Source organism: Falco biarmicus, chromosome 5, assembly GCF_023638135.1.
Source record: "Falco biarmicus isolate bFalBia1 chromosome 5, bFalBia1.pri, whole genome shotgun sequence".
NCBI classification, from domain to species: Eukaryota; Metazoa; Chordata; class Aves; order Falconiformes; family Falconidae; genus Falco; species Falco biarmicus.
In genome coordinates this window covers 25,985,217-26,009,385 of record NC_079292.1, presented here as the reverse complement: position 1 = coordinate 26,009,385, position 24,169 = coordinate 25,985,217, and the positions used below count along the sequence as shown (strand labels likewise).

The following is a 24,169-nucleotide window of genomic DNA, read 5'->3' as shown; positions in this document are numbered from 1 at the left end:
CGTTTCATTGAAATCAGTTTTGCACACACACATATTTATGCCTATTGACTATTGTGTCAACTGTCATAGGTTTCACTCCACTGAGATTGGAATCAGCTCCTATATATTTAAAAGTACTTCCACTATACAACATACAGATTTCCATCCATGTTTCCCATCAGTGTAAACAAAACAATGTGCAGTTAATTAGAATGTAATGCAAGTTTGAATTTTATGCTTTAATAAGCAAGATACATTTGGAAATCAAAGAAAGACAATATTTGTTTTGGCAAAACAACCAGAAATTGCAAACCTTAATTAAGGTCAGTTGTTGCTATAGTAACAAGAGTGAATGCAATTGTTCCATGACACAGAAGAGAATCTAGAATGAAAAATGGTAGCGTGTGTAATCTTGTCTATTTAGTTGTTAAAGTAAATGTAATATAGTAACAAATAATTTGAAAAGTTTAATGGGAGGAAAAAAATGTGTTTTTTCATTACTATTTTATGAAATTTCTCCAAAAAGAAGAGTATGCATGATTTTTGAAAAACTGTATTTTGTGTGTGGTAAAAATAACATCCTCTATTATATTAGGCCTTTGGAGAATTCTTAATCTCGGTTCAGATATTAGGCTATCTCTTCCTTCCTAACTGTGCACAAATTTAATCTAATACAAAATGGTTTGAAAATATTATTTAGATCAGCATATCTGAATTAAATAGAATCATTATTAAAGGTTGATGCTTGTCTGGCTAGTGATTAGTTATTGATTAATTGCTCTCAATAAACCATTAGGATCTAACACGCAAACAAATCCCTTAAGCTTTACATTTTTATGCCAACTGACCAGTGCATGCACGTAGCAGGCTCGTTCGTAACTCATCCTCTTGGACTTCTTGCTGAAGCTTACATGAAGAACTTAATGCATTTTTCTGATCCCAGATACTAATGCTGACTATTGCAATCTGTGCCTTCAGATTAACAGAAGAATGATTTTTTTACTTTTGTTTTCCTCCTCGTCTCAGCTGAAATCATTTTGCTGGATTCCTTCTTTTGAAAAGCTAGCACGTACATAGAATCCCATACTGCAGTTCAGCCCATCCTACTTTTTTATCAAACTGTGATGAATGTGCATATTTTATATGAAGTTTAAAAAGTGATGTATGTATGTGTATATAGACACACACACGCCACACTCACATGTACACACAACTGGGTTTGGCTTGCTCCATTGGGATTTGTTTCAGCTGGAAAGCTAGAAGAGCCCAGATGAATCACTGACAGTCTGCGAGGGTACATCCTTTTTTTTTCTAAGACTAACAATATGCAGCCAGATGGTTCCACCTGTAAAACACTCCTGCTGGAGCCAGTAAGGTCCCACGCTGTTACTCACACACAGTTTAACACAGTGAGATTGAACTCCAGGCTGTGGAGTCCAAGAAACTTGAACGGAGAACTAATAGTGAACACTAAATCCCACAGATGAAAAATTACAAGGGGTCAGCTGTATTGATGTCTTGATGGCTTCATATCTCAATTTTAAACTTCTAAACATTATGGTAGAATTTTTTAAAAAAGCATATAAAAGAAAAAACAATCCTTTAGGTGAGAAAAGGTATATCTTCTCAGATGGCCAGTAGAGACTATTTACATTCATAACATTGAGTACTAGCTTTGGCATCCTTGAAAATTAATATCTTCAACATATTTAATAGCTTGTGGAAACTGTGGCAGCTGTGGGGTTAATAAAGAGCTATTTGCTGAATCAGAGCTTTCATGGTCCTCTGACCCCTGAGAAAATACCAGGTGTTTCAAAAGCTCAAGACGCTATTTATTTTCAATAAGAAGCTCTGGATGCTGTGCTTTTTTAACACTAAACCCATTTTTTAACCTGTTTGAAGTTTGGAATCCTAGCGTAAGGTACTACTTCAGTGCTTAAGCATGGTTTTAAGGTTTGTTACAATATGTAGGTGTACTTAGTAAAAACCAGAAGGTTTGGCCTCAAAGTCCTATTTGGATTCTCTTTTGGTGTTTGTTATAGAATATGACATAAAAAATGAACAGCAAGTCAAGAACCTCTCTCAATTTGAACTGAATAAAAACATTTTTAATGCAACAACTTGACTTGTATTCATTTTTAAAAGTCTCTAAAGATGAAAATTCAAGCTTTAGCACAAGAAGAGTTTTCCTAAGATAGTGGTTAAGACTAATTTCTTTTAATGAAATCTCATCAAAACCACATAGCAGTTGTTTAAAACAAATTTAAAAAAAAACAAACAAACAAAAAAGAAACCAAAAAACCAAAACAAAACAACAAAAAAACTAAAGCAGAAGCAAAGCCAATTAAATTAAAAGGCTGAATGCCACGCACCAGAATAGCTGTCCACTGCCAGGGCATTACAGAGAAAAGTACAGTCCGAGAAAAAGAAAGCCATAACTTTCTGAAGAACTGTAATTGCTTCTTCAGAACATTTTTTAGCTTAAATCTAAATCATCAAAATTATTTTCAACTCAAGTTACTTGCTATTAGACAGCATATTTGAAAATAATGTCATAAAGTGTTTTGATTTCCCAGGACTTTACATGAAATGGTTGCAAATATAAGCTATTTTTGAGGAAACAAAAACTTCCTAGAAATTAGAAAAATATGGCTGAAAGGGGAAGCCCCGCTATTCAGGATCATATCAACCTAATAAGGAACACGTGGATTGAGTTAGAATTCTGAAAGAGTGTAACCAATCAGAAACTAATTTAAAGCCCAAACATGTTCACCCTCTAATGTAACATGTATGATATGTACAAATATGTAACAGAAACATAATGCACTGTAGTGCAGAAATATAATTCCCTGTAACTGGTCTATATGAAGTAGAATAGCAGCAAATAACTTTTTTTGGTCCAGTTTGGTTCTCCTTAGTTTTCTGGAGGAAAAGTCCTATGTCTTCCACAATGTGACCCTAGAATGACCCTTAAAAGTCAGAAGTTAGGCTGAGACAACATAACATGTACTTAATTAAGAATGATATGAGTTGCAACTTGGGGAGTTCCTCTCAGCTGCCTTCAGATTAATATTACAGGACTCTGTGCCAAAAATTTAAGAATAGTGAAACCACTTAAACTTCTGATAAAAATCAAAAAGCTGATGATCCTGAACCTCTCCTGAAACACAGACTTCATGAGGGGGTTGTAAATATCTAAGAAATATGAAAACAAACTTACAAAACAAAACACTTCAATATATATTATTGCAATTTTCTTTTCTTTTGATTCAATTTTCTAATGCTTATGAGAGGTTCATCATATGTAAAAAAGCAATAGTGCAATAATGAACATTGAGGTTCATATAAACCTGAAAACCAAACCATACTGCTTCAGAATCATGCAGATGTGTCTTTTGAGACAATCATTGCCATTTACAGACAATATAGCGCATGCAAAGTCTCTTTTATTGTGCAGTAAATACACATAAGAAAAAGTTAAGGGAGCGCATACAATTTTGAACATATTAATTTCATTTTCTTTCCAACTGTCTTTATGATTTTTAAACAATTCAGAATATATTAAATCTGAACTGAATCAAACAAAACTAATACATAATTTGCAATTCTTTAGTACTCAACATCAGCTTTAACATTCTGCTATACTTCTCTGGAAGAAACTTTTTTAATTGCACCATATATAATACATCAGGAAGGTTCCTTTCATGAACCTAAGCGAGATAAACTCTTGTGCTTATTTGGCAGACATATTGTATGGGGTGCATATAAAACCAGCTATGCTGCATAGTCCATCAATAGAAGTAAAATACTCTATGTGTGTTTATTGAAGGATGAGATTGTCTTGCACCATCCAAATGACAAATTATCTTACATCATCACAACCCTGAATGCACAGAAGTCCACATGACAGGATGCTTTCAACAAACCATACGTAGAACATCATTTTACTGCTATGTTAATCTCTATATGGTTCTAACATACAATATGTACTTAATGAACATACTATTTCTATATAAATGCAGGTCTAAAGGGGTGCATCGGGAGATGGAATTTTCAGTTCTTTAATATATCATGACATTTCATGCAAATAAAAATACTAGAGTTTTTTTGAGATTTGGGAGATTATTTCCAAATCCCAACGAAAACAATTTCAAATAAGTTCAATGATTCACAGTCACTGAAGGCTCCACATAAAGACTGATGGCAAGGTCTGTATCATACATGGAATATTCTACACAGCGTCATCAGAAAAGTAGACATCAACAAGTGAAAAGGAAAATGCACAAGCAAACCAAAAGGAAAGCAAATCCACAACAATATAGTGAGCATGCTAGTGTAGCTTAACACCATCCAAAAACTGCTGTTAGGGTAAAATAAAAAATAACAAATGAAACAAAACAAAACAAACTCCAAAAATGTAGATACACAGAAGATGCACCAAGGAACAGAAAAAAAAAGCAAGTCTTTGAAGAAACAAGAATCAGACACATGCATAGAAATGAGGATTTGTGTTGTGATAGTAAGATACCAGTCTGAGGCCTAATTTACCTTCACTGTCTGACATGGCATGCTGGAAGTCATCCATGATGAAGGCTATATCTCGATCATAGCCTCGAGTCCGTGACTCCTCCCTCATATGTTGCTGGACCTCAGGTAATGAATGGCTTGATCCAAACTGGTCCCTGGTATCTGCAGATATTGGTGGCAAGGGTCCAGCTGCTGCTCTTGCCATTCCCATTGGCTGGCCAACGGGACTTAGCGGGCTCTCCTCCTCTGAGTTCTGCGCTACTATTGGGATCCTCCCCCTGCTTTGGCTAATAGGTAGACTGGTGGGTTTAGTTCTTCCAGAAGGTGCTGCATGGCTAAAGGAAACATCTAAGGGTTCAGCTTCCTGGGCTTTCAGTCTTAAAGAAGAACTGGAAGAATCCCTTTTCAATGACAAATCAAGCCCATAAACTGAGGAGGGTCTAGATGAGGGCCTAGATCTACTACCGCTGCTATAAGACTTGTCTGCTTCATCTTGCAATGTGGATCTCATTGTTGGACCTAGCGCAGTCCCAAGGCCTGCTCCAATGGATGAAGTCAGTGGTGGCCCCATGTATTTCTGTTGGTCAGTGATGTTTTTTCTAAGGCCAAAAGTGATATCATCCTGAAGAAGCCTTGCCCTAGTAGTAATTCCCCCAAGAGTTGAAGTGCTAGAAGTCATATAGCTTGAATAGTCAGGCTCAAGGTCTCTGCTTTCTTGGATAGGTGAAAACTTTGTTAGTTTGGGGTCTATCAAAGCTTTCTTGTGTTTTGACTGCTTCTGGTAAAGGAGGGCTGCTGGGAGCTGCTTAGCAGCCTGTTTCTCAAGAGTAAGCCTACCTATGCTGTACTTCTCAGATTTCGGAAAATGTCTGTAGCTGCCCTCCGCGTGGTAATATTGTGACAGGCCAGCCAGATGATCAAGACTTTCTGCACCTCTACGGAACTCTTGTTTTATCTGGTGTTTCAGAAGTTTGAGTTCATAAGGATCTTCCATGGGGTCTTCCTCAGCTTTAACGTAGGAATGTAATCTAGAAGAAGTCTGCAGTGGTGCTAAGAAGTCTGACACTTCTTGTGCTCTCCTTGCCTCAGTTGTGCGAAGCAGTCGATCAGTTTTGGTCAGATCTTTCTCATGGAGGCTAAAACTGGAACCAAGAGCTCCTGTTCCTTTAGTAAGTTCTCCTATGTCATCAATCAGCACATAATTACGGGGTGTGTGGTGGTGGTCTATATCTGCATAGAATGAATCTGCAGATATGCTTGATATAGGGCTGCTTGCTATGCTGTTTCTCTCATCTAGTCCTATCCTTAAGTCCAAGGTGGAATATTTACTGCCCAGCTGGGAAACAGCATAATTATTGTCAGTTGAAACTGGTGCTATCATGAGAGGCTGATTGCGAATTACATCATAGTTTGTTGTTATCTTAGGCTCCAGATATAATGTGGTCTGTCTTGGCTTTGGCTGTATCACCATCATCTGTGATGGGAGTTGATATGACGGCTGTTGAGATGGTGGAGGTTGAGCCTGTGGAGTAAAGGACATAGTAGCTCCTGTTTGGAAAGCTGTCTGGGTCTGATAGGGTGAAACCTGTTGGTGATACAAAGGCTGCTGTTGTTGGTAATGTGATTGCTGTGTGAACTGAGTCGGTGCTTGAGTAGGCAGAGCAGGAGATGAATACTGATACTGAGCATATGGGCTTGTAGCAGGGGCAAACTGTGTTTCTGGTTGGGTTTGTGGTGGCATAAACTGGTTAAATTCTGTCTGGGGTGCAGTGCGTGGTCTTTCCAAGCCATGCTGAGTTTCTATTCTGGTTGACCTTGTATTATTAACTTCACTGTCTGACATATAATCGCGTTCTTCTGCTACTCCTTGGAGATAGGCACGCTCTCTCTTTTCTCTTTCTTTTAGTAAGGCTTCTTTCCTCCTATTAATGCCCATTTCCAAGTATCTCAGCTTGGCATCTATTTCTTTTTCTTCCTCATCTAACTCTGCTTGCTTCTTCCTAAGCTTGGCTGATTCACGTTCGACCAGATCCAATTCCCTGTCTATATCCTGAAGAATTTTGGCTCTCGCCATAGTGTTGGTCCTGCAAATCCTTCTCCGTGAGACTGATCCCACAGAAGTATATGGCGACTGAGTTCCTGCTGTTGCTTCCTCTGGAGGTGGGTTGGGCAGAGTCCTCTTCACCTTCTTTTGAGTGCCTGATGGAGTTATGCTTGAGGAACCTTTTGTCTGAAATAGAAGAAACAAGATTGAATCACTACTCTGGAAGCTTGATTGCAAAGTAATCACAAGTAGTTTAAATTTTTTTCATGGTATGGCTTTATATCTTAACCACATACCTTCCCTAATGTAAAGGAAATCTTCTGGTATCTGTGCATAAGCAGCACAAAACAGCACAAAAACTGCTGTCAGTCTGCTAAAGGTCAGGAAGATAAGCAATCTAATGCAAAATAAGGGTGACACTCACTATGACTTTGTTTAGCCTAAGAATGAAAAATCTACTTTATATTCTTGACATTGAATTGACTGTAAATTAAGAGTTTGGGGTGGTGGGTTTTTTTTGTTTTTTTAATTGCCATATGCTTATACATAAACTTATACAGTGCAGATGTGCGAGGGGAATACATATATAGACCTACACTCTCCTTTTATAAACCTATGTGAAATTATAAATGCAGAAATACACATATTCATATACAAATATACGTATAATCTGTACAATCTAATCCAAGTCTCTGAGCCAGACAGTGAGCGCATACTGAGCAGCTATAGCTGGTACTGAAACCCAGACATCAAAGCAGGACTTTCTGGTGCCAACACATTTGGGACAACATGTAGCTCTTAGCTGATCTTTTAGTTTTTGCCTCACCTCTGCTGCTACATATATATTTTCAGGGAAGAATCTTGTGCTTTACAAAAGCGGTATGCACTTTCTTCAGTTACTCGAAGACTTTAGTAAATTAAATTTGTTCCAGTTCCAAAGCTACAGTTTAAAACTTTTAAAAAGTTAAGCAGTATAAAAATATAGGGATCTAGTTCAGTCCAGCTGTCCTGACTTCCCCACAGCTAATGGTAGAAGGGTGACTCATCCTGATCTAGCAGAAATATCTACCTCAGCCTGATGAGTCATTTTTTGGAGGTGCCTCTCTCTCTTCATCCACTGGGAAAGTAGGCAACGCAACTGGTTAGATGCAATCTAAATTGAACTCTAAATTACTAGAGGTTTTGAAAAGCTCTTCTTAGTTTTGAAGTAATTTTAGGCTCCCACACTACCTAAATACATTAAAAAGTGGGACTTGGATGATTTTGAAATTGTATCCTGTCTCCCCAATAGCTTCTTACAAACTTTGCCTTAGTAAAGGAAAAGGAATTGATCTATCCACACACGCTAAAAATAATCTCCTCAGCCACTACAGAATGCAGCTGTGTTAATAGCAAAATATGGAAACACTTCAGCACAGTTTAATAAGGGAAGTAAAAAGAGTATTAACCAACTTGACTCTTCTGACTCTGCAGGCAAGGACAGCAGGTTAGCAGGCATTAACTGTTATTAATTAAAAATAGAATTTCTTCTAAAATAAGTGCTACTTCACTTAGATAAGAAGTCAACAAGATTAATTTCAATTACGAGCTTATAAATCACTGTTTTGTCAGTTTATTCTAATACATTGTCAACAAACTGTAGAAGTTTTTAAGAAGTGTTGGCAACTCTTTTGCTGCTCCCCTGTTACCTAACCTTACCAAATCACAATAATCAGCACATAATTTGTTACAGATCTTTAAAGAAACTTTCACTACCTTTTCAAGTGCCATTTAAGCTCTTCTCATCCTCTTCATCTAAATTCCATTAACTTTTGCCTGTCTCAAATTTCAATAAATGCAATTTAATTTTGTTTTCAGCTTCCCATGGTCATTTCCCAAACCCACGTTGTGCCAACAAATCAAAGAAACTAATTTTCTCTTGCTCAGTGTGTACTTATAATCAAAGACAAATTAATCATCTACAGTAGTTCTAGCTGGCTATTAATTTCTATTGTAAATTCAGTGTAATACCACTGTTTTTCCCCCTCCCAAATTGAAATAGCAATCACAGATGGTGAAGCAGTCACAGATGGTCACTGGTATTGGGAAGAGCTATTAATAACACCTTCATTAAAAGGTCTATAATACTTTATGAAATTGCTACTTTCTGATGACAGTTAAATTGGTGATGAATAAATCCCAGCATTAGCTTACAATACATTTTATAAAAAACAACAACCCATATCTTGTTTTTTATCTTTGTCTACATAGAAAGAAACTCATACTAACAGACATTGCAGGAAGATGTACCCACTTGCTTTTGAAAAAGTATTGATAATCTCTATTTCTCATCAGCTAATCTCACAAAAGGCAAGTCTTAATTATTTTTACTTGATATTTATATTGGGATAAGAAAAAGAATAAATATATATCTTAGCAGCGTAATAAAATGTGTGGGGTTTTTAGTTCTTCTTGGATATCGTCATCATCAGCTATGTGCTAGTAGATCAAAGGGAAGTTCAACTGCAGTATTTTGGCAGATAGCTTTAGAGTAGTTGTTAAACTTAATTTTTGCATCTCCTTTGAATTTGTTAAGTAGCAAGGAAAAAAGACAAGCTAGGGATGATCTTCATCAAATTCTAATCTCTTTATCACAAAGAATTGGGAGTGAAAAGCATTAATTGTGCTGCCTAGCTCTATCCCTGTATTTTTGGTCCCTGTAACACATGTATAAAGTAATGCTTATTTTAGGTTTAAAATATCCAAAGGAAAGATGGGGCAAAAAGACTTTGTGAGACTTCTCTGGAGCCAAATAAACCTATAAAATACAGGTAGGCCTTCTTATGCCTTACAATTTACTGGTTAAAAGTTAGGTTAGTTGTCAGACAGGTGACCTTAGCAAGCTTTCTGACTGAGTATGCCATGGTTTTCTGCCAAATGTTATCACATTTTCCATCTTCTTCATTCTAACCTATTTACTTCTAGCTACTTACTATTACTGTCACTAATTTTAAAAAATCATTTTGTGTTTAGCAAGTGATTACTCTAAATTCTGACTGTAAATCTCAAGAACTAGAAGTAAATTATTCTGCTCCTTGTTTCAACATGACAAACTTATAAACATTATGACTTTATTCCTGACCCTGTAGATGGACAGAATTTCACACTAGTCTAGGACATTCCTTCAGGATGGACATAACGGTGATCAGATCTGCTTCTGAGGCAAAGCTGGCCTTGCCAAAGTAAATCCAAAGCTTGTGCCTGAAATAAAGCTACATCTATGTTCTCCCCAATAGTACAGACTGAAGAACTGAGGAAGAAAGTCTTCCCCCTTCTCCACCAATTTTTAAGCTCAACGAGGTTTTGATAGTAACGGCAGGAGAAAAATGTGCTCCTCAGTCTTGCAGTTCAATGACAAGGTAACATCGCAGTGAGGAACTCAAAACACTGAGCTGAAGGTTGCGTGCAAAGAGATTTAGCAAAACCTTCCTTTTCTGCCTTGCCAATACACATTAGTCTTGATGTGCTTTATGTCCTGAGTTTTAACATTTAGAGGTCATCTGGACAACAGCTTGCAAACCCTGTTAAATGGTGTGGTAACTTGGGCGTAGCTCCTTTGAGATGACCATCCTATTCCTTTTGAATCTTTGTGAAAATGGGTTTTTCTAACTGGTTTTGTCTCCTCTAATTTGATGGCACTGCTGACAAGGCCAGAAGGACTCTGACCCACTACAAGGATCAGTTAAGCACTAGGAAATGCTCAAACCTTCCATTGTTTTTTATCTGTTTTACAGAGAGAGTTTCCTTTGGAGGACTGAATGGTTCAGGAGATCTGTGATGAACAGACCTCTAAACAGTGTGTTTGATCCTAGTTACTCGATCTTTCTCCTCCTCTTCTCATCTGAATTTGTTTGAATATGATACATTGCTGTTCTTACCTCCTCCTCTCTCTCTATTTATCTACCCATATATTAACTTCATTTGCTCAAAGAATTGAGCTTTAACACTTGGGCATATAACGCTTATATATTTATACTTCTTGCATATTTTGGATTTTAGTAGCAATTATGTAACCCTCATTATTCATTGTTCTTCTAATGTTTTCTGTGATCACAACACAAACAAACTAACTACTTCTGTCCTCTTTAGAGCTCACCAAATAGACTTCTATTTATATATATTTTTTTGGTACAAGTAGGGACAAATCCTGCAAAAAATGTATATAATATACACATACACAACAAACTAACTACAATTGCAATGACAGCATCCTTATTAGTTTGCCACCACTAGCTTATCTATGTAATAGCCACAGTGATGTCAGACTAACTACAGTCTGGGATGCGATGAAGCAGCAAACCGAAGTGTATCACAGCTGAAGCCACTCCTCTGCCACAGTCCCCTGAAGACTCAAAAGCATGGTGGCAAGCTTGTTCTACACCCTAGAGGAATAAAACCTTGCCGTCTGCAGGGTAAGGTTTCCTAAAGCATCTGATGTTGATTTCCAACAGACCTGAAAGGTCAGCAGAAAGCTGGCTGCACCCCCAATACTACAAAACCAATGCAAATAATATTTTTTGCCTTCAAACAAGGACTACGCAGTCAATAAGCTTGCTCAGCAAACAGATGACTAGCAGCAGTTTGAGAGACGCAAGCTGATGTGGTAAATTAAACTAAGCAATACAGGGACAGAAATTACTCTCCCTTTCAGAAAAGAGGTTGCTGTAGGTGGGGACCAATGTGCGTTACTAAGGCAGCGATGGGGTGGCAGGTGAAACCTGTGCTGTAGCTCTCTGTATTCTAGCTCTCACATTTGGCATTTTTCATGTATCAAAAAAACCCCAAACCCAACCCAGATGCAACCCCTTCAAACCCTCAAAATGCACAGAAAAAAATGCAATTGTAATGAAGCAGTTCTGCTTATAAAGGGTTGTTATGGGGTTCTTGGAATTATGGTATGTGATCTTCATTAAAAAAGCATTAGTAAGAACAGTTTAAAATGTTGGCAAGTCATTATTTTAAACATTTAATCTACTTCAAAGAATTTGTGAAAATGTTATTCATTACAGATCTTTCGGCAATTTAACAGTACCTTTAAAATTTCTTGTAAATTAAACCTAATTCCCAAAGATACTAACATGATATACACTAATATTAGATTACTTCATTGTAAGTACAGAATTCTTAACTGCATCTTCTTATAGGATGCAGACAGAGATATTGGACAATGTATTGCAGCTTATCCTGTGCAAAGAAATAGTTTCTCATGTAAGTTTTTGTGGAACATTCTAGACTGAATGTCTGTTTTGTGGTAACCACTGACTGGAGGGTTAACCCTAGTTAACAAACATTAGAGCAAGAACATCGAGACATTTCTCTCCACTGGCTTGGCTGACACAGGGTCACTGTCATGGCATGAAGAACCACAGAGCGTAGGAGCGACCTCTGAAGCCAAAAGGTAAAGGGAAGCAGATGAATTGTGCATGGTAAGGGAAACATTAAAACATGTATTTATAAAAGCTCAATAGCAGTGCTGAGAACGGAGTGATACCTGCTGTGAAAAAATTCTAACCATCAGTAAAACCCTATCAGCCAACCTGTACTACCTTGGCTCATGTACCACTGCTGGCAAGGGGAGTGGAAGAAGAATTTGGGGAGCTGAATTTTGTCTTTTGTATGGGAGGGATATACCCTGTTTCATGAGTAATATGCTAGAGCTTTCTTTTAATGTAACTCTTGTCTTTTTCTTTTATGCTAGTATTTTGCTCTGGGGACTGAGCAGTCAGGCAGAAGACTAGTTTCTAAATCACTACACAGCAGCACTGAGATGCCAGTCAGTCTGATTTTCTCATGTTTGGGTTTTGGGTTTTTTTTTCCTCCACTCCTTTGGAGGATCTGTAAAGATAAATTTCTCTTCTGTTAAAACCAATATAATTTTTTTTATAAACAGTCTATTCCAAAACAATAAGCATTCTTCAGGTTTTTTTGCTTTCACTTGCATCAGTCAGTCAGTTTTGCTCCTTTCATTTTCCCTGTGAAATTGTTTGAAATTGCCATTTTCACTTCAAATGCAAGGGGACCAGCCCAGTGTACTTCCTAACAGCTGACATGACATGAGATACTAAGTTCTTTCCTCAGTTAAACACATAAAAGGCCATATGCTTCTTTTAATCTCTGGGGGAGAAAGGAGAAATGCAATGGAAATTTGATATGCAAACTACAGACAGATGCGGTCCTTACACAGTGATTTTCAAAGGGATCTAAACCTACGTTTCATCTACCTTATGTGAGTAGGCATAATAGTTGTTCTCAGTCATTTGCATAGAAAAGGTAGTTTTACACAGACCAACCAATTTGGGATTCATTTGGAACAGGACTGACAACTTTTGTCTGTAAGGGAAACAGGGCAATTCCCTCCTGAATTTATACAGGTAAGAATCAGGAACAGCAGTTTAAATCAGCAGATATACATCAGTGGAATATTGGTTCGTGACAAGAACTAAAGCCAGTGTTTTGAAACCTTCACTTTAAATAGTTTAACTGGAACAATACTCTATACGTGTGCATTTAACTGATTTTAGGCAACTTATACATTATTCCCAAGCTATATTCACAATATTCATACTGGTTGCTATTTCTGCTCAGTGAAAACACAGCAGTCTCTTTACTCATTATGAAAAATTGTAATTTTTTTCTTCCGTAGCTTAAGCCTTATACAAAATAACATTTCTGGCTAACTCATACAGTAACATCATACCCTAAATTCACCTGAAAACAATTACTTTCTTTTTTATTCTTAATTTCTTTTTGCTTCTGATATTCATTGCTATTTATCTTTGTAACCATATTACTTATTTTTGCAAAGTGTTCTGGGATACAAGTTTATATAAGAGATTCACTGCCCAATTATATTAAATGTACATAGAATTACATGTATCTCAGTTACTTCACAGTAGGGAAAAAAATCTCTGGCAGATTGATTTAGACAACAGGCATCTGCCAAGTCAACAGAAAGAGTCCAATTGTCAGAGCTGAGCATTGCTTCTACATTGAAATCTCTGTACCAAATGGGCTCAATATTTTCCCCACTATTGAATCTCTGAAAAAAGAAAAAAAAAAAAGGGAAAAAAATAGGGGAAGGGAGAAAGGAGAAGTGAAAATCCCTATCCTCAAAACAGAAGACCATGGTCAGAGATTTCATACTTTGCTATGAATGGCTTGAAAACATTGCAGGAAGTATATATTTGCTATTTAGGCAATACCTATTGATGCTTACTAGCTGTTTCTTTTTATATGCTATGTACTAAAATATGTTAAACATTCTTAAGTATTTATTTATATATCAGTATATTAAACACTACCAAGGGACTTCACAGAAAGAAAATACTATTCTACCACTGCTACAGCACTGTGTTTTCAGTACCAACTCCACTTAGTACTGACTGCTATAGTACTATAGTCCAAATCCAGGACCAAAACCTGAATCTGATGAAGAATTCAGAATAAATACTTTTGTCTGTGAATTAAAATCTTTCCTCATTTGTACGTTACTTGTGAATTTTAAGAAGATAATCCATTTTTTGTTGAAAAGAAAAAAGGATCCAAATGAATGGATTTATCTAGATGCTATCTTTCTTATGACTCATGAAAGTTTCTGAAGAAGAGGTTTCTGAAGCATATTCTGCTTTGACAAGTCATAAGATTATGAAATAAATTACAAAATAGAGGATAAGGTATATGGAATTCTATGTACTGCACAACAGTAAGTTGGCCAAGAAAAAGATTCACTATCTGGAGAAACACTACTGGAAAAGCTAGAATTGCTGTGAAGTAGGTGCTTACAAGATCATGAAAAATGCAGAGTCATGGTGACTGTACTATACTGTTATAGCCTACAAGCATACTACACTGAATAATGAGTATTTTGAATCAAACAAAACTTCTTCCCCCCCCTCTTGTTTCACTGTCCATCTAAGAGGCACTGTACAGAAGTACAAAACTGTAGATGCTCAGAACTTCTAAGCCTAACCTGTGGAACATGATCAGAAGGTCTCTGAAGCACATGGACCATGCAATGCCTACGCTAGGTTAAGATACAACTAACTTTGCACATGATGCAGCCTGTCTCCAGCATGGACTGTTCTTGGATTTAACCAACTGATGACACAGAACTGTACCTCAGAACATCTGATACAGAGGGGATGTGATTCCATTAGTAATTCAAAAGAGTTATACTAAAGTTTATCGCACCAAAGCATTAATTGTTAGCTTTGGGATTAGTTGATCGTGAAGCTGTTTGTGACAGGAGAAAAAGACATCAGTCATCTTCATCTTGGTATGACGAAGTCCTCGGAATAAATCTTTTTGCACTTAAAGCAGCATCCTTAGCATGGGCTCATTCCCTCACAGTAATTAATAATATGCTGCTTCTCACCATGTAACACAAATCATATGACATTGCCCTCAGTCAGGATAATAAATGTGATTTGAAACTCAGATCTCATCTGTGGGAAATTTTGCTGGATTATAAAACTTTTCCCAGTCAACAAGAACATACTTTAAAATCTCATGCTTTGCGATCTAACTGAGAATCCTGGCTAGAAAATACTGGTGAGAAAAATTCAGAACAGTTTATACTTATCAGTAGGATATGCATATGCTGAATTAACACCATCTGTTTTCGACTGATATCAGACTACTTTGCAAACTTTCAGCTACAATTCAAAAGAAACCCAAAAAACCCCACAAACAAACGACCAAACCCCCCTCTGTCTCCGAAAGAAAGGAAATACTAAATCTTGTTTACGCGGGGGCGGTTCGGAACAAAAAAGGTGCGAGAAAATCTTGGCTTTTTCTTCCTCTCTTTCACTACTAACTTGCTCCAGAGAACTGTAGCTGACAAGACTCCACATGCTGTGCCACAGCCCTTGTTTATTCGCAAGAGTGGGGATTCAATCTGCCCAGGCGCAGACATAACGTACAGAGCTAATCTGAGCCAGTCCTCTAGACTACTGTGCTGAAAGAAAGTGCAATTTTCCTCCAGCTCACTCCACAATCACAACTGTTCCTCTTACCAACTGTATATACAGCTGCATGTGAGGCAGATGTCACCTGTAAATGTCTCAAGAGAGAGCAGGTCAGTCCCACTCCCAGCAGCTGCAACAGCCTGAATTCCTGCCTTTGGCTCCTCATGCAGAATTTGCTTGTGGCAGAGTTTTAATCCTGTCTCTGTGCAGGAATCTTGCCACCTCTGCGATTCTTCAGAAATGACAACTCTCCTCAGCAATCAAAGGCTTGGGGTTTGGCTCAGTTTGATCGTTCAGGCAGTATTTATTTCATTCTGCGCTCATGATGCTTTGCTTCCCTGGTCTAAGATGAAAGGTGGCAGAGTCAGCAGAGCCCTGATTAATCACCTCCTTTAAAAGGCGGTCCATGCTGGGGAACAACGGCCCCGTCCCTCCTGCCGTAAGGCACGGATCAGACAAACTCACCAAGTGCCTACCTGCTTAACTCAGGCCTTTCTATACACATCACGGCTCAGCCTTCACTTTGGCTTTTCTGCTCATCCGTCCTGCTGCGCACCCGCAGGACAGCCTGCGCCAGCCTTCCTTCCCCCTCTTCCCAAAAGGGCCTCAAAATCTACCAATGCCACACATTCTGTTGTAGGAAAACATACTTCTTATGCTGCTTTGGTACCACGCACAGGATTTTCAAGTTCTGTTAACAACCACTTGTCCTTTGTGGTGATTATACAGTTGTCAAAATCCCAGCATTACACAGTTAGACTGGAATAGAAACAACAAGCAGAACAGAAACAAGAAGAGGTTGGTGAAATTCTCCTTGGTTGCTGACACCTGGCTTCCAGGCTTCACTCCATTCCAACAACTCGCAGCTTTCTGCCCTGCAGCAAATTCTGCATAGTCCCCTCTGCCTCAGCTGGGCAAGCAGCTTCCTCCATCAGCTCAGGCGGTGAGTCCGTTCCTCTCTGCAATTTCTCAGTGCCTCCCCGAAACTTCTGTCTATTGGAAACCTTTCCCCCCTCTCTCTCTCCACCCCTCTTTTTCTGCAGCATGAGAACTCCTCCTAAAACATGCTCAGTTGCTCCCAGGGCAAAAGCAATCACTTCCCACCCCCAACCCCAAAGCTTCCAGCCAGCCCTGTCCTCTCCCTTTTTAAAGCAATGTAACTGAACCTGACAACAAACACAGATCGTCTGTCACAGATGGCTCCACTTCGAAAGTGTGAAAACCACTCACAGTATGTCCAGATTTTCTATTACACTTTTTCTGTAGTGAAAAAGTAGCTAGCTTTCTACTAGCCAGACCACACAAAACCCCATACTCCTATTCTCAGATAAGAATGGCATTTCCAGTTTGATATAAACCCATTTCCAAGTGACACAAGTTAAACAAAACCAAATTGATCTCCTGCCCCACCCCAAACCTTCAAAAAGTCTGCTTTTCAAAGAAGGCAGTAACACTTGAATAAACATGTCCAGAAATTTGTTATACCAATACAAATCAGAGTATCTTCTCATGGAAGAAAACCAGTTTTCACTGTGCTATCTGTTTAATTTTATACTTTTTTTTTTTTTTAAAAAAAAGGGAAGTCTTTTAAAGGGTATGAAACCATTTTTTCAAAGTTCACCTTTTTTCTCCTGTTCTTCTTGTATATGCATTCTACAGCATATGGATATTACACCTGATTTAATCCGTGGAGCTAGGAAAAAGAAGTGGCAAATGGCTCATCATTTAAGAACACTTAAAACCAGACTAGACATCAGCACCAGCTCTTCAGCGATGAAATCCAGTCATGGCACTCGACTCAGTCTTGGTTAGCTCAACTGTGAATAAAACTGGGAGAAAGTCCTGATTTTTAGAATAGCCTCCATCTTTTAAGTATAAACTGATATACTCTTTATACCTGATTGTTTTAGCAATTATTAAATATGGTTTATAAGACTAACACTGAAATCTAGATTTATTTCCAGAAGACAAAGTGTTTCACTCCTCGATAAATTCAGTCAAGACGACAACCTTGCAAGCAATGTGATATTTTAATCCAACCATGTAGGGTTGCGGAAGAAGAAAGCAGTACCCTTTAATGAATTTTCTTCTTCCTATTTTAATAGCAATTACACTAGTTTAGAATCATGACCTTCCTCTTCCCATTTCTCCTTATTGTGACAAGCAGGGCAAGAAGACAGAAATTTGGCAAGCTTACTTTTAAACACTAATGAAGTTAAAAATACAGCCCCAGAAAAAACAGAATGTGAAAGATGTGCCATTTGCAGTTTCTAAACCTACATTTGTATCAAAAAAAAAAAAAAAAGACTTAAACTTACTGCAATATTTCAAGAAACCACATAAAAATCAGAATTCTTTTGGTTGACCTAGAATCAAGGATATACTTTCACTGCAGATACAAAAGGCAAAAATGCTCTTTTTCTTCCCACCTATTTTTCAGAGCCCCTGTTATTCTTGTTCCAAACCATTCTTTGCCCACCACTGCCACAGGTCAAAATAAAGCTAAATAAAAACTAGCTCTACCTGATTACATGCACAGGGACTACAATGGTTACCCTAAAAATGCAGTGCACAGGGAGTTTTACTACAGAAACACAGGAAATAAATAGTAAAATATGTTTACAAGATGAATATCCATTTGGAATGGTTCTCTGTTGGTTTTATGTGTTTTTCTCACTGTTTAAAAATTTCTAGTGATACTAGTGAGTCTGAAGTTGATCTTACAGAGTAAACCCAGAGTTTACAAAGAAAGGGATGAAACCCTGAAATGTACATAATCTTTCCACTGCACATTCTAGACCAGTGGAAGAGTAAGGGCTGAAAAAATCAGTTCAGACCATTCAAACTGAATGGCTACTGAATACACTGCTGACATTTTAACTTCAGAAAAGTTCACAAAGACTTTATAGTCATGTCATTCAATGTTGTTTGGGTCCAGATATATTCACAGAAAGTCAAATGATTGCTTTGAAGTCTCAAGCAGTCTGATGTTCACTGTGGCTTACTGCAGCCTAAGACACAGCGTATGGATACATCTTCTTAGATAAGAAATGGCAGTATTTATGGGTTAAAAGCAGAACTGTTGGGCGCAAGTGTGATTTGTCAAATATGTGCTCCCTAAAGACAGAAAAAGGCAGAAGTGACTGATGGTTTTTAGCTGTTGAGGATGTCAGAATAAAATGTTGTAATACACAGCTCCACAACATGTCTACATAACATCTCCACAACAATCAACACAACAATGGTTTAAGAAAACAGTATTGCACAAAACATGAACAGGGGAAACTTTACCGCGTCAGGATAAACAAGACAAGCACATTTACTAGTTAATATTTGTAAATGTCTTGGAAAAACAAGAGAAAATGGCTGAGAATGAAAAGGGTTCTTCTAAACCTTTTACTTCTTCTAAACCATGCTACCGCTGCATGTCATGATTAAGAACAAACTTTAGCTACATTATATAAAATTCAGATGGGGATGCACCCCAACATCCCCCAGGTAAGAACCACTCTGGAAAAAAGCCTTGGCTTTCTGAAAACAGCAAATCAAAGGATGGAAGAACAAGCAGCACAGACTTTAAGCAGCTGAATTCTGAAAGTTACCAGTCAGTAACAGGACATAATGGCATGTTTAATAGTATCGTAGAGGTGAAGAATGCCTACCTGAAACACTAAATACCTGGATGTTAGTCAGTGTTTGATGCAGAAGAATCAATTTGGTCATTAGCTCACCTGTACAAAATCTATGGGTGTAGAGGTTTTGTTTCAATTTTTCTCTTTCCAAGATAAATCTGTTTTTGCGCAAGGCCTAAGATTCTTAGCTTTTAAGAGATCTAAATTACAACTGTAATAAAATTATTTTACTGCATATTTTGCAAATTATTAATACTTTTGGTATTTTGTAGTATTTATAGTATTGGTTTTGGTATTTGGTATGTATATGTAGTTTTGGCATTTGGTAGTATTCTTAATATAAATATTTTATTTTTTTAAAGCAACATCGCGTAGATGAAATATTTTGACCCTGCATCAAAGTTAATGCTTAAAGGCCGCCAAGCTTATTAGCCATTAATTTATCTGCCTCTGAGCTAAGACTGGCAAAAGGTAATTGTTTAGTATCAATCGTGCACTGATTTTAGAACCTTGGATAGACCAGGATAGATATTATCAAGGCATCTCCCATGATGAAGATTGCTGTTATTTAATTTGTAAAGTCATCAAGTCAGGAACCTAAATGGGTTTTACTTCATTTTCAGATGACAGTATTTCTGTTCATAGATCTTTGATAGATCCATAAAAAAAGAATCTTTCCATAACTATTACAGAACTAGCTGTTTTTATTTCAGCAGGAAACACAAAATCCCTTAGTTCTCAGATCTATATTATGATATCTGAAGGCAAAGTAATCACTCTAGCACATTGCTTAAATATAGCAAGAGAGGAGCCAAGCTGGCTGAATAGTGATGAAGATTACCTTGACTGACGAATCATTGATAGCTTTTAACTCATCTATAAGCTCAGTGTATTAGTGTGCAATTCCTTATCGTGTTGTTTGAACATTAATTTACACATAAAGACTAAATACTGAAGTCATGATGAAACATTTTTCTTTATCTGCTCTGGTTTCTTTCTGGAACACATTAAATGACTTTGTATCTGACCACTGGCAATATTGTTCACCTACACTGCTTTTCTGCCACAGTGTTGATTCCTTCTTAAAGCATTTTTCAAATTATGTAGTCATGAAATATAACTACAATGCTGTAATATAATAATAGGTTCAGAGACGTAAGATGACAAAGAATTAGAAAATGGAATATGTAACCTATATATTTTAGCTTAAAGTAACATAAGAAGATCAATGTTTTTTTAAAAATTTTAGAACAACTAAAACTCAGGACCAAGTCAGGACAAATCCACTGGCGCAAGGATCTCCAAAAAGCAAACCCTGAGCTCTTTGTAAGCCTTTAAGAGAAGACTTTGAGGAGGAGAAAAGAGGGGATACCATTACTTTCTAACATGTTCATCGATCTGGGTCAGAGCATAAGAGCACCCTGTTCCACTCAAGAGAAATGTCCTTAACACCTACATTCATTTCATGAAGCCCCCAACACCACAGTCTTCCTATGCAGCAGTTCTGAAAGAACACTGGAAAAGTGCTGCACCACTTTGTACATATGGATCATATACATGAGGGATACACTCTACGTCTTGTAAAAATCACGTGTTTGTATGTAAAAAGTATGTGATTTTTGTGTGTAATTCTCCAGCTCACCCCAGGAAGGGTAAGCACCTAGTGATTCAAGTGATTTGGAACTGATCTAGGTCTTCGGAAAAATCTCTGCTGCAGACTTCCTATGTGAAGTGGAAGAACAGTTCAGAAAAAAACCCCAGTATTCTGCCCTAATACTTTCCTTAAAGCACTGAATATTTTCTAAGGTATAGTAAATGTGTATTTTCCATTCTGTCTTCAGATTAAAAAAAAAAAAAAAAGAGAGAAAGAACATTTGTATGGATAATGAAAATGTGTTGCATTTAACAGCTCATATTAAGTAAACATTTAAATGGAATATTAAGTTAGCTTTCCAGGGTAAGACAAGTTCTGTTACAGAGGATGACGCCTAACTTCAGACGCTGACTGTATTTCATCCTTTACTGAAAATATATGGATTGGTCACTGTCATGGAGAAAAGGCTGAATTAGATGGACTTTGATCTGAAATTGTGTTGCAGATCCTATCCTCACAAAACTAAATTCCAATTGTTGAACTGCATGTGAACAAACCCAAATACCTGAAAACCATCAACTTGTTCTTCAGTCTATTCTTTCTGTATGACCAGTGCAGGAGAAACTATAAAGTATTGATTTAAATTTGCAAGAGAAAAAAGAAAAAGCAGTTTGCCACTAAATTTCAAGATATTTTCAAACTCCGAATAGTCTGAACTGCAGGAAAAATATTTCCAACACATTTCTTTAAAAAAGTTTTGAAGTTTAGTAGTAAATTTTTGGTAATCCCATATCTTTCAGCAGGAAACTCACAAGTGATCATAATGACTCTCAGACAGAGGACTGGAAATATGCTAATATTTTAAAGCATTTACATGTTTCTCCTCTGAACAGCTTAGGACCCATCGTAATCCAATGAGAAGCCACCCATTGGCCACAGTTTATGTGCAGTTTGTTATGTCCTCAGATCTTTCATTTAAGTTTACACAGAAGGAAAACCACTGCCTTACCTTGAAATAAAACTACCACTAAGTTCTTCGCAGGTGTTTTGACAAGTTTAGGAGACAGCTGAACTGTAGCTTTCTGCTTATAAATGAAGTGGTAAATTGTAGAAAGAAAATGCAGTGTCTCCAGATGTCTATTTAAGCCTCTGATGAGTTAACTCCAGTGAGGTACTCATTCAACCCATTGGCATCTGAAGTGACACCAAAGGCTTAGTCAAACCTGCTGGAGTGGAAAACCTACATCTTTTTTTCCTCCCCAAAACACTGCATAATCTAGAGGTTGGGGTTTTGTTTGTTTGTTGTTTTAGAGAGGTGTAAGACATGATACACAAGGGGAGGTGGAAAAGCCTGGGTTGGTTTACTCTGGATAAGTTTAAGAGGTTAACTACCATCTTGTAGTCCTTAAAGGGGGCAGGGCTATAGAGAAGATGAAGCCAGACTCTTTTTAGAGAAGAGAAAGAACAGCAAGGAATAGTCACAAGCCACAGCACAGAATTTCTGACTAGATATTAGGAGGCTGGGCAGTAATTTCAGAAAAAGCTTTAGGAGCAGGCTAGAGAGAATATGCGTATCTTCATCCAGGGATGGATGATGAGATGTGTGAAGCTTGTTTGGACAAGGTCCAGAACAGCATGATGTACCTTCAGAGCTAGCCTGGCTTTGAGAAGGAGGTTTGAATGAATGGATTCTAGAGGTCTCATCCATCCTAAATTTCTCTGTTTCACAGCCCTCACAGAGAAGGCAGATGGAGTTTGGATACAGTTCTGCTTATTCATGAAACTAGATACATTTTTTGTGGAAAATATTTTGTAAAATCACCTAGTTTGGTGAATTTTTTTTTTTTAACATTGTCAGAACCCAGAATAAAATGGATGCTTTGTTCTGGATGTTATTCCAACCTTTATTGTTATCCTTAAACATTTTTTTTTAAATTGCATAATTACCAGCTGTTTAGTATAATGAAGTTAAAACATACTTTATTTTAAATTTCTATTCTTTGTGAGCAGGACACCTTTCTTGTTTCACCTTGTTTCTTAATTTATTGCTCATTCCAGTGTTTGTGTAACATAACGTACCAGTGTGGGTAAGATACACATCAAAAGAATTTACTAGAGACTGATAAAACAAAATCAGAAATCTGATTCAAAATGAGACTTCTAGAGTCCCAGGTATTCTATAAATATCTCCAGTCTGATACACATATTCAGAGCTCTTCTATATATTGAGCCCCTTCTGGGCTTTAAAGCAAATGGAGATGATTATCACTGTCTGTCACTTCCCACCATTTACTTTATTGACTGTGGTGTCAATATTTCTAGAACAAGTCAGACAGTTGGAAATTCTTCTCCATTAATAATTTTTTTTAAAAAATATATTTCTAGTAGGATCAGAAGTAGAAGAAAAAGCAACCCGTGCCTGCTTAGGTTTTTGTTTTGTTTTGTTTGGGTTCTGTGTTTGGGGGTGGTGGTGTCGGTTTTTTGGGTTTTTAGGTTTTTTTTAATGTGGATAGGAAAAAGTCTGTTTTAGGAGAATCACTATCTATATTTTTTTGGCTTGCCAGCTGCCAGGGCCTTATTTTTACTTTCTCTCCATAGGCAGCTGGCAAACTACCACTTTATACTTTTTTTTTTCCCCTACTGTATAAAACTTTCTTTTTTCCCGTGCAAACTGGAACGTATTCAATATAAAATTCAGATTTAAAGGATATTTTCTACTAGAACACTTCCAGTGGCACTATTTCAATCATTTCAACAAACAGGCTTCCTCCCTGTTGCCCACATTCCATATATTTGGAGGTTCCATTCTTTATAATAATCAGAATCAAGATATTTTTTTTTTAAAGAAAATGCAAAAAAAAAATAATCCATATTGGAAATAGGGATATAACCAGTTTAGAGACAAAAAAATATTCTAATTTCCTCAAAGCATGATCCATAGCTAACTGAATTAACAGAGTGTACCGTTAACTTCAGAGAATTTGATATGAGTTATCTAGTTAACGTATTCTGCAACAACACTTGAGAGAGAAGCACAAGCTTCTATGGCTTTAAAAGTCAATGGAAATACTCAGATTTGAATTTAAGTCATCATAATAGATCACAAAGGGTTCAGCAGCAATGCTGGTTGAAAGCATTTCCATCTTTCCTACTACTCCACATTTTATCTGCCTTAACTAGCAGATATGATGTATTTATTATCACAATGTTAAACTAATAAAATGTATGACCTCTTCTAACAAACACTGCTCCCCTGTTACTTGGATAATGTATTTATGGACCATGAACAAACTTTTCTATTTCAATAGGATTTGAAAGACAGGTCTCACCTGCATGTGAATTTATTTGCTTAAGCATATTATAAACATTCATTACTCACTAGTAATGG

General features: G+C 37.2%; 1 protein-coding gene across 4 annotated transcripts in view; it reads right to left on the bottom strand.

Moving 5' to 3' along the window:
• PCLO (piccolo presynaptic cytomatrix protein) overlaps positions 1 to 24,169 on the bottom strand; it is a 402,702-nt gene that overhangs the window by 160,164 nt on the left and 218,369 nt on the right. For all 4 annotated transcript variants that reach the window (XM_056341741.1, XM_056341742.1, XM_056341743.1 and 1 more), the window contains exon 7: positions 4,528 to 6,736. In XM_056341741.1, the coding sequence (XP_056197716.1) occupies positions 4,528 to 6,736 (2,209 nt within the window). The remainder of the gene's footprint in view (positions 1 to 4,527; positions 6,737 to 24,169) is intronic.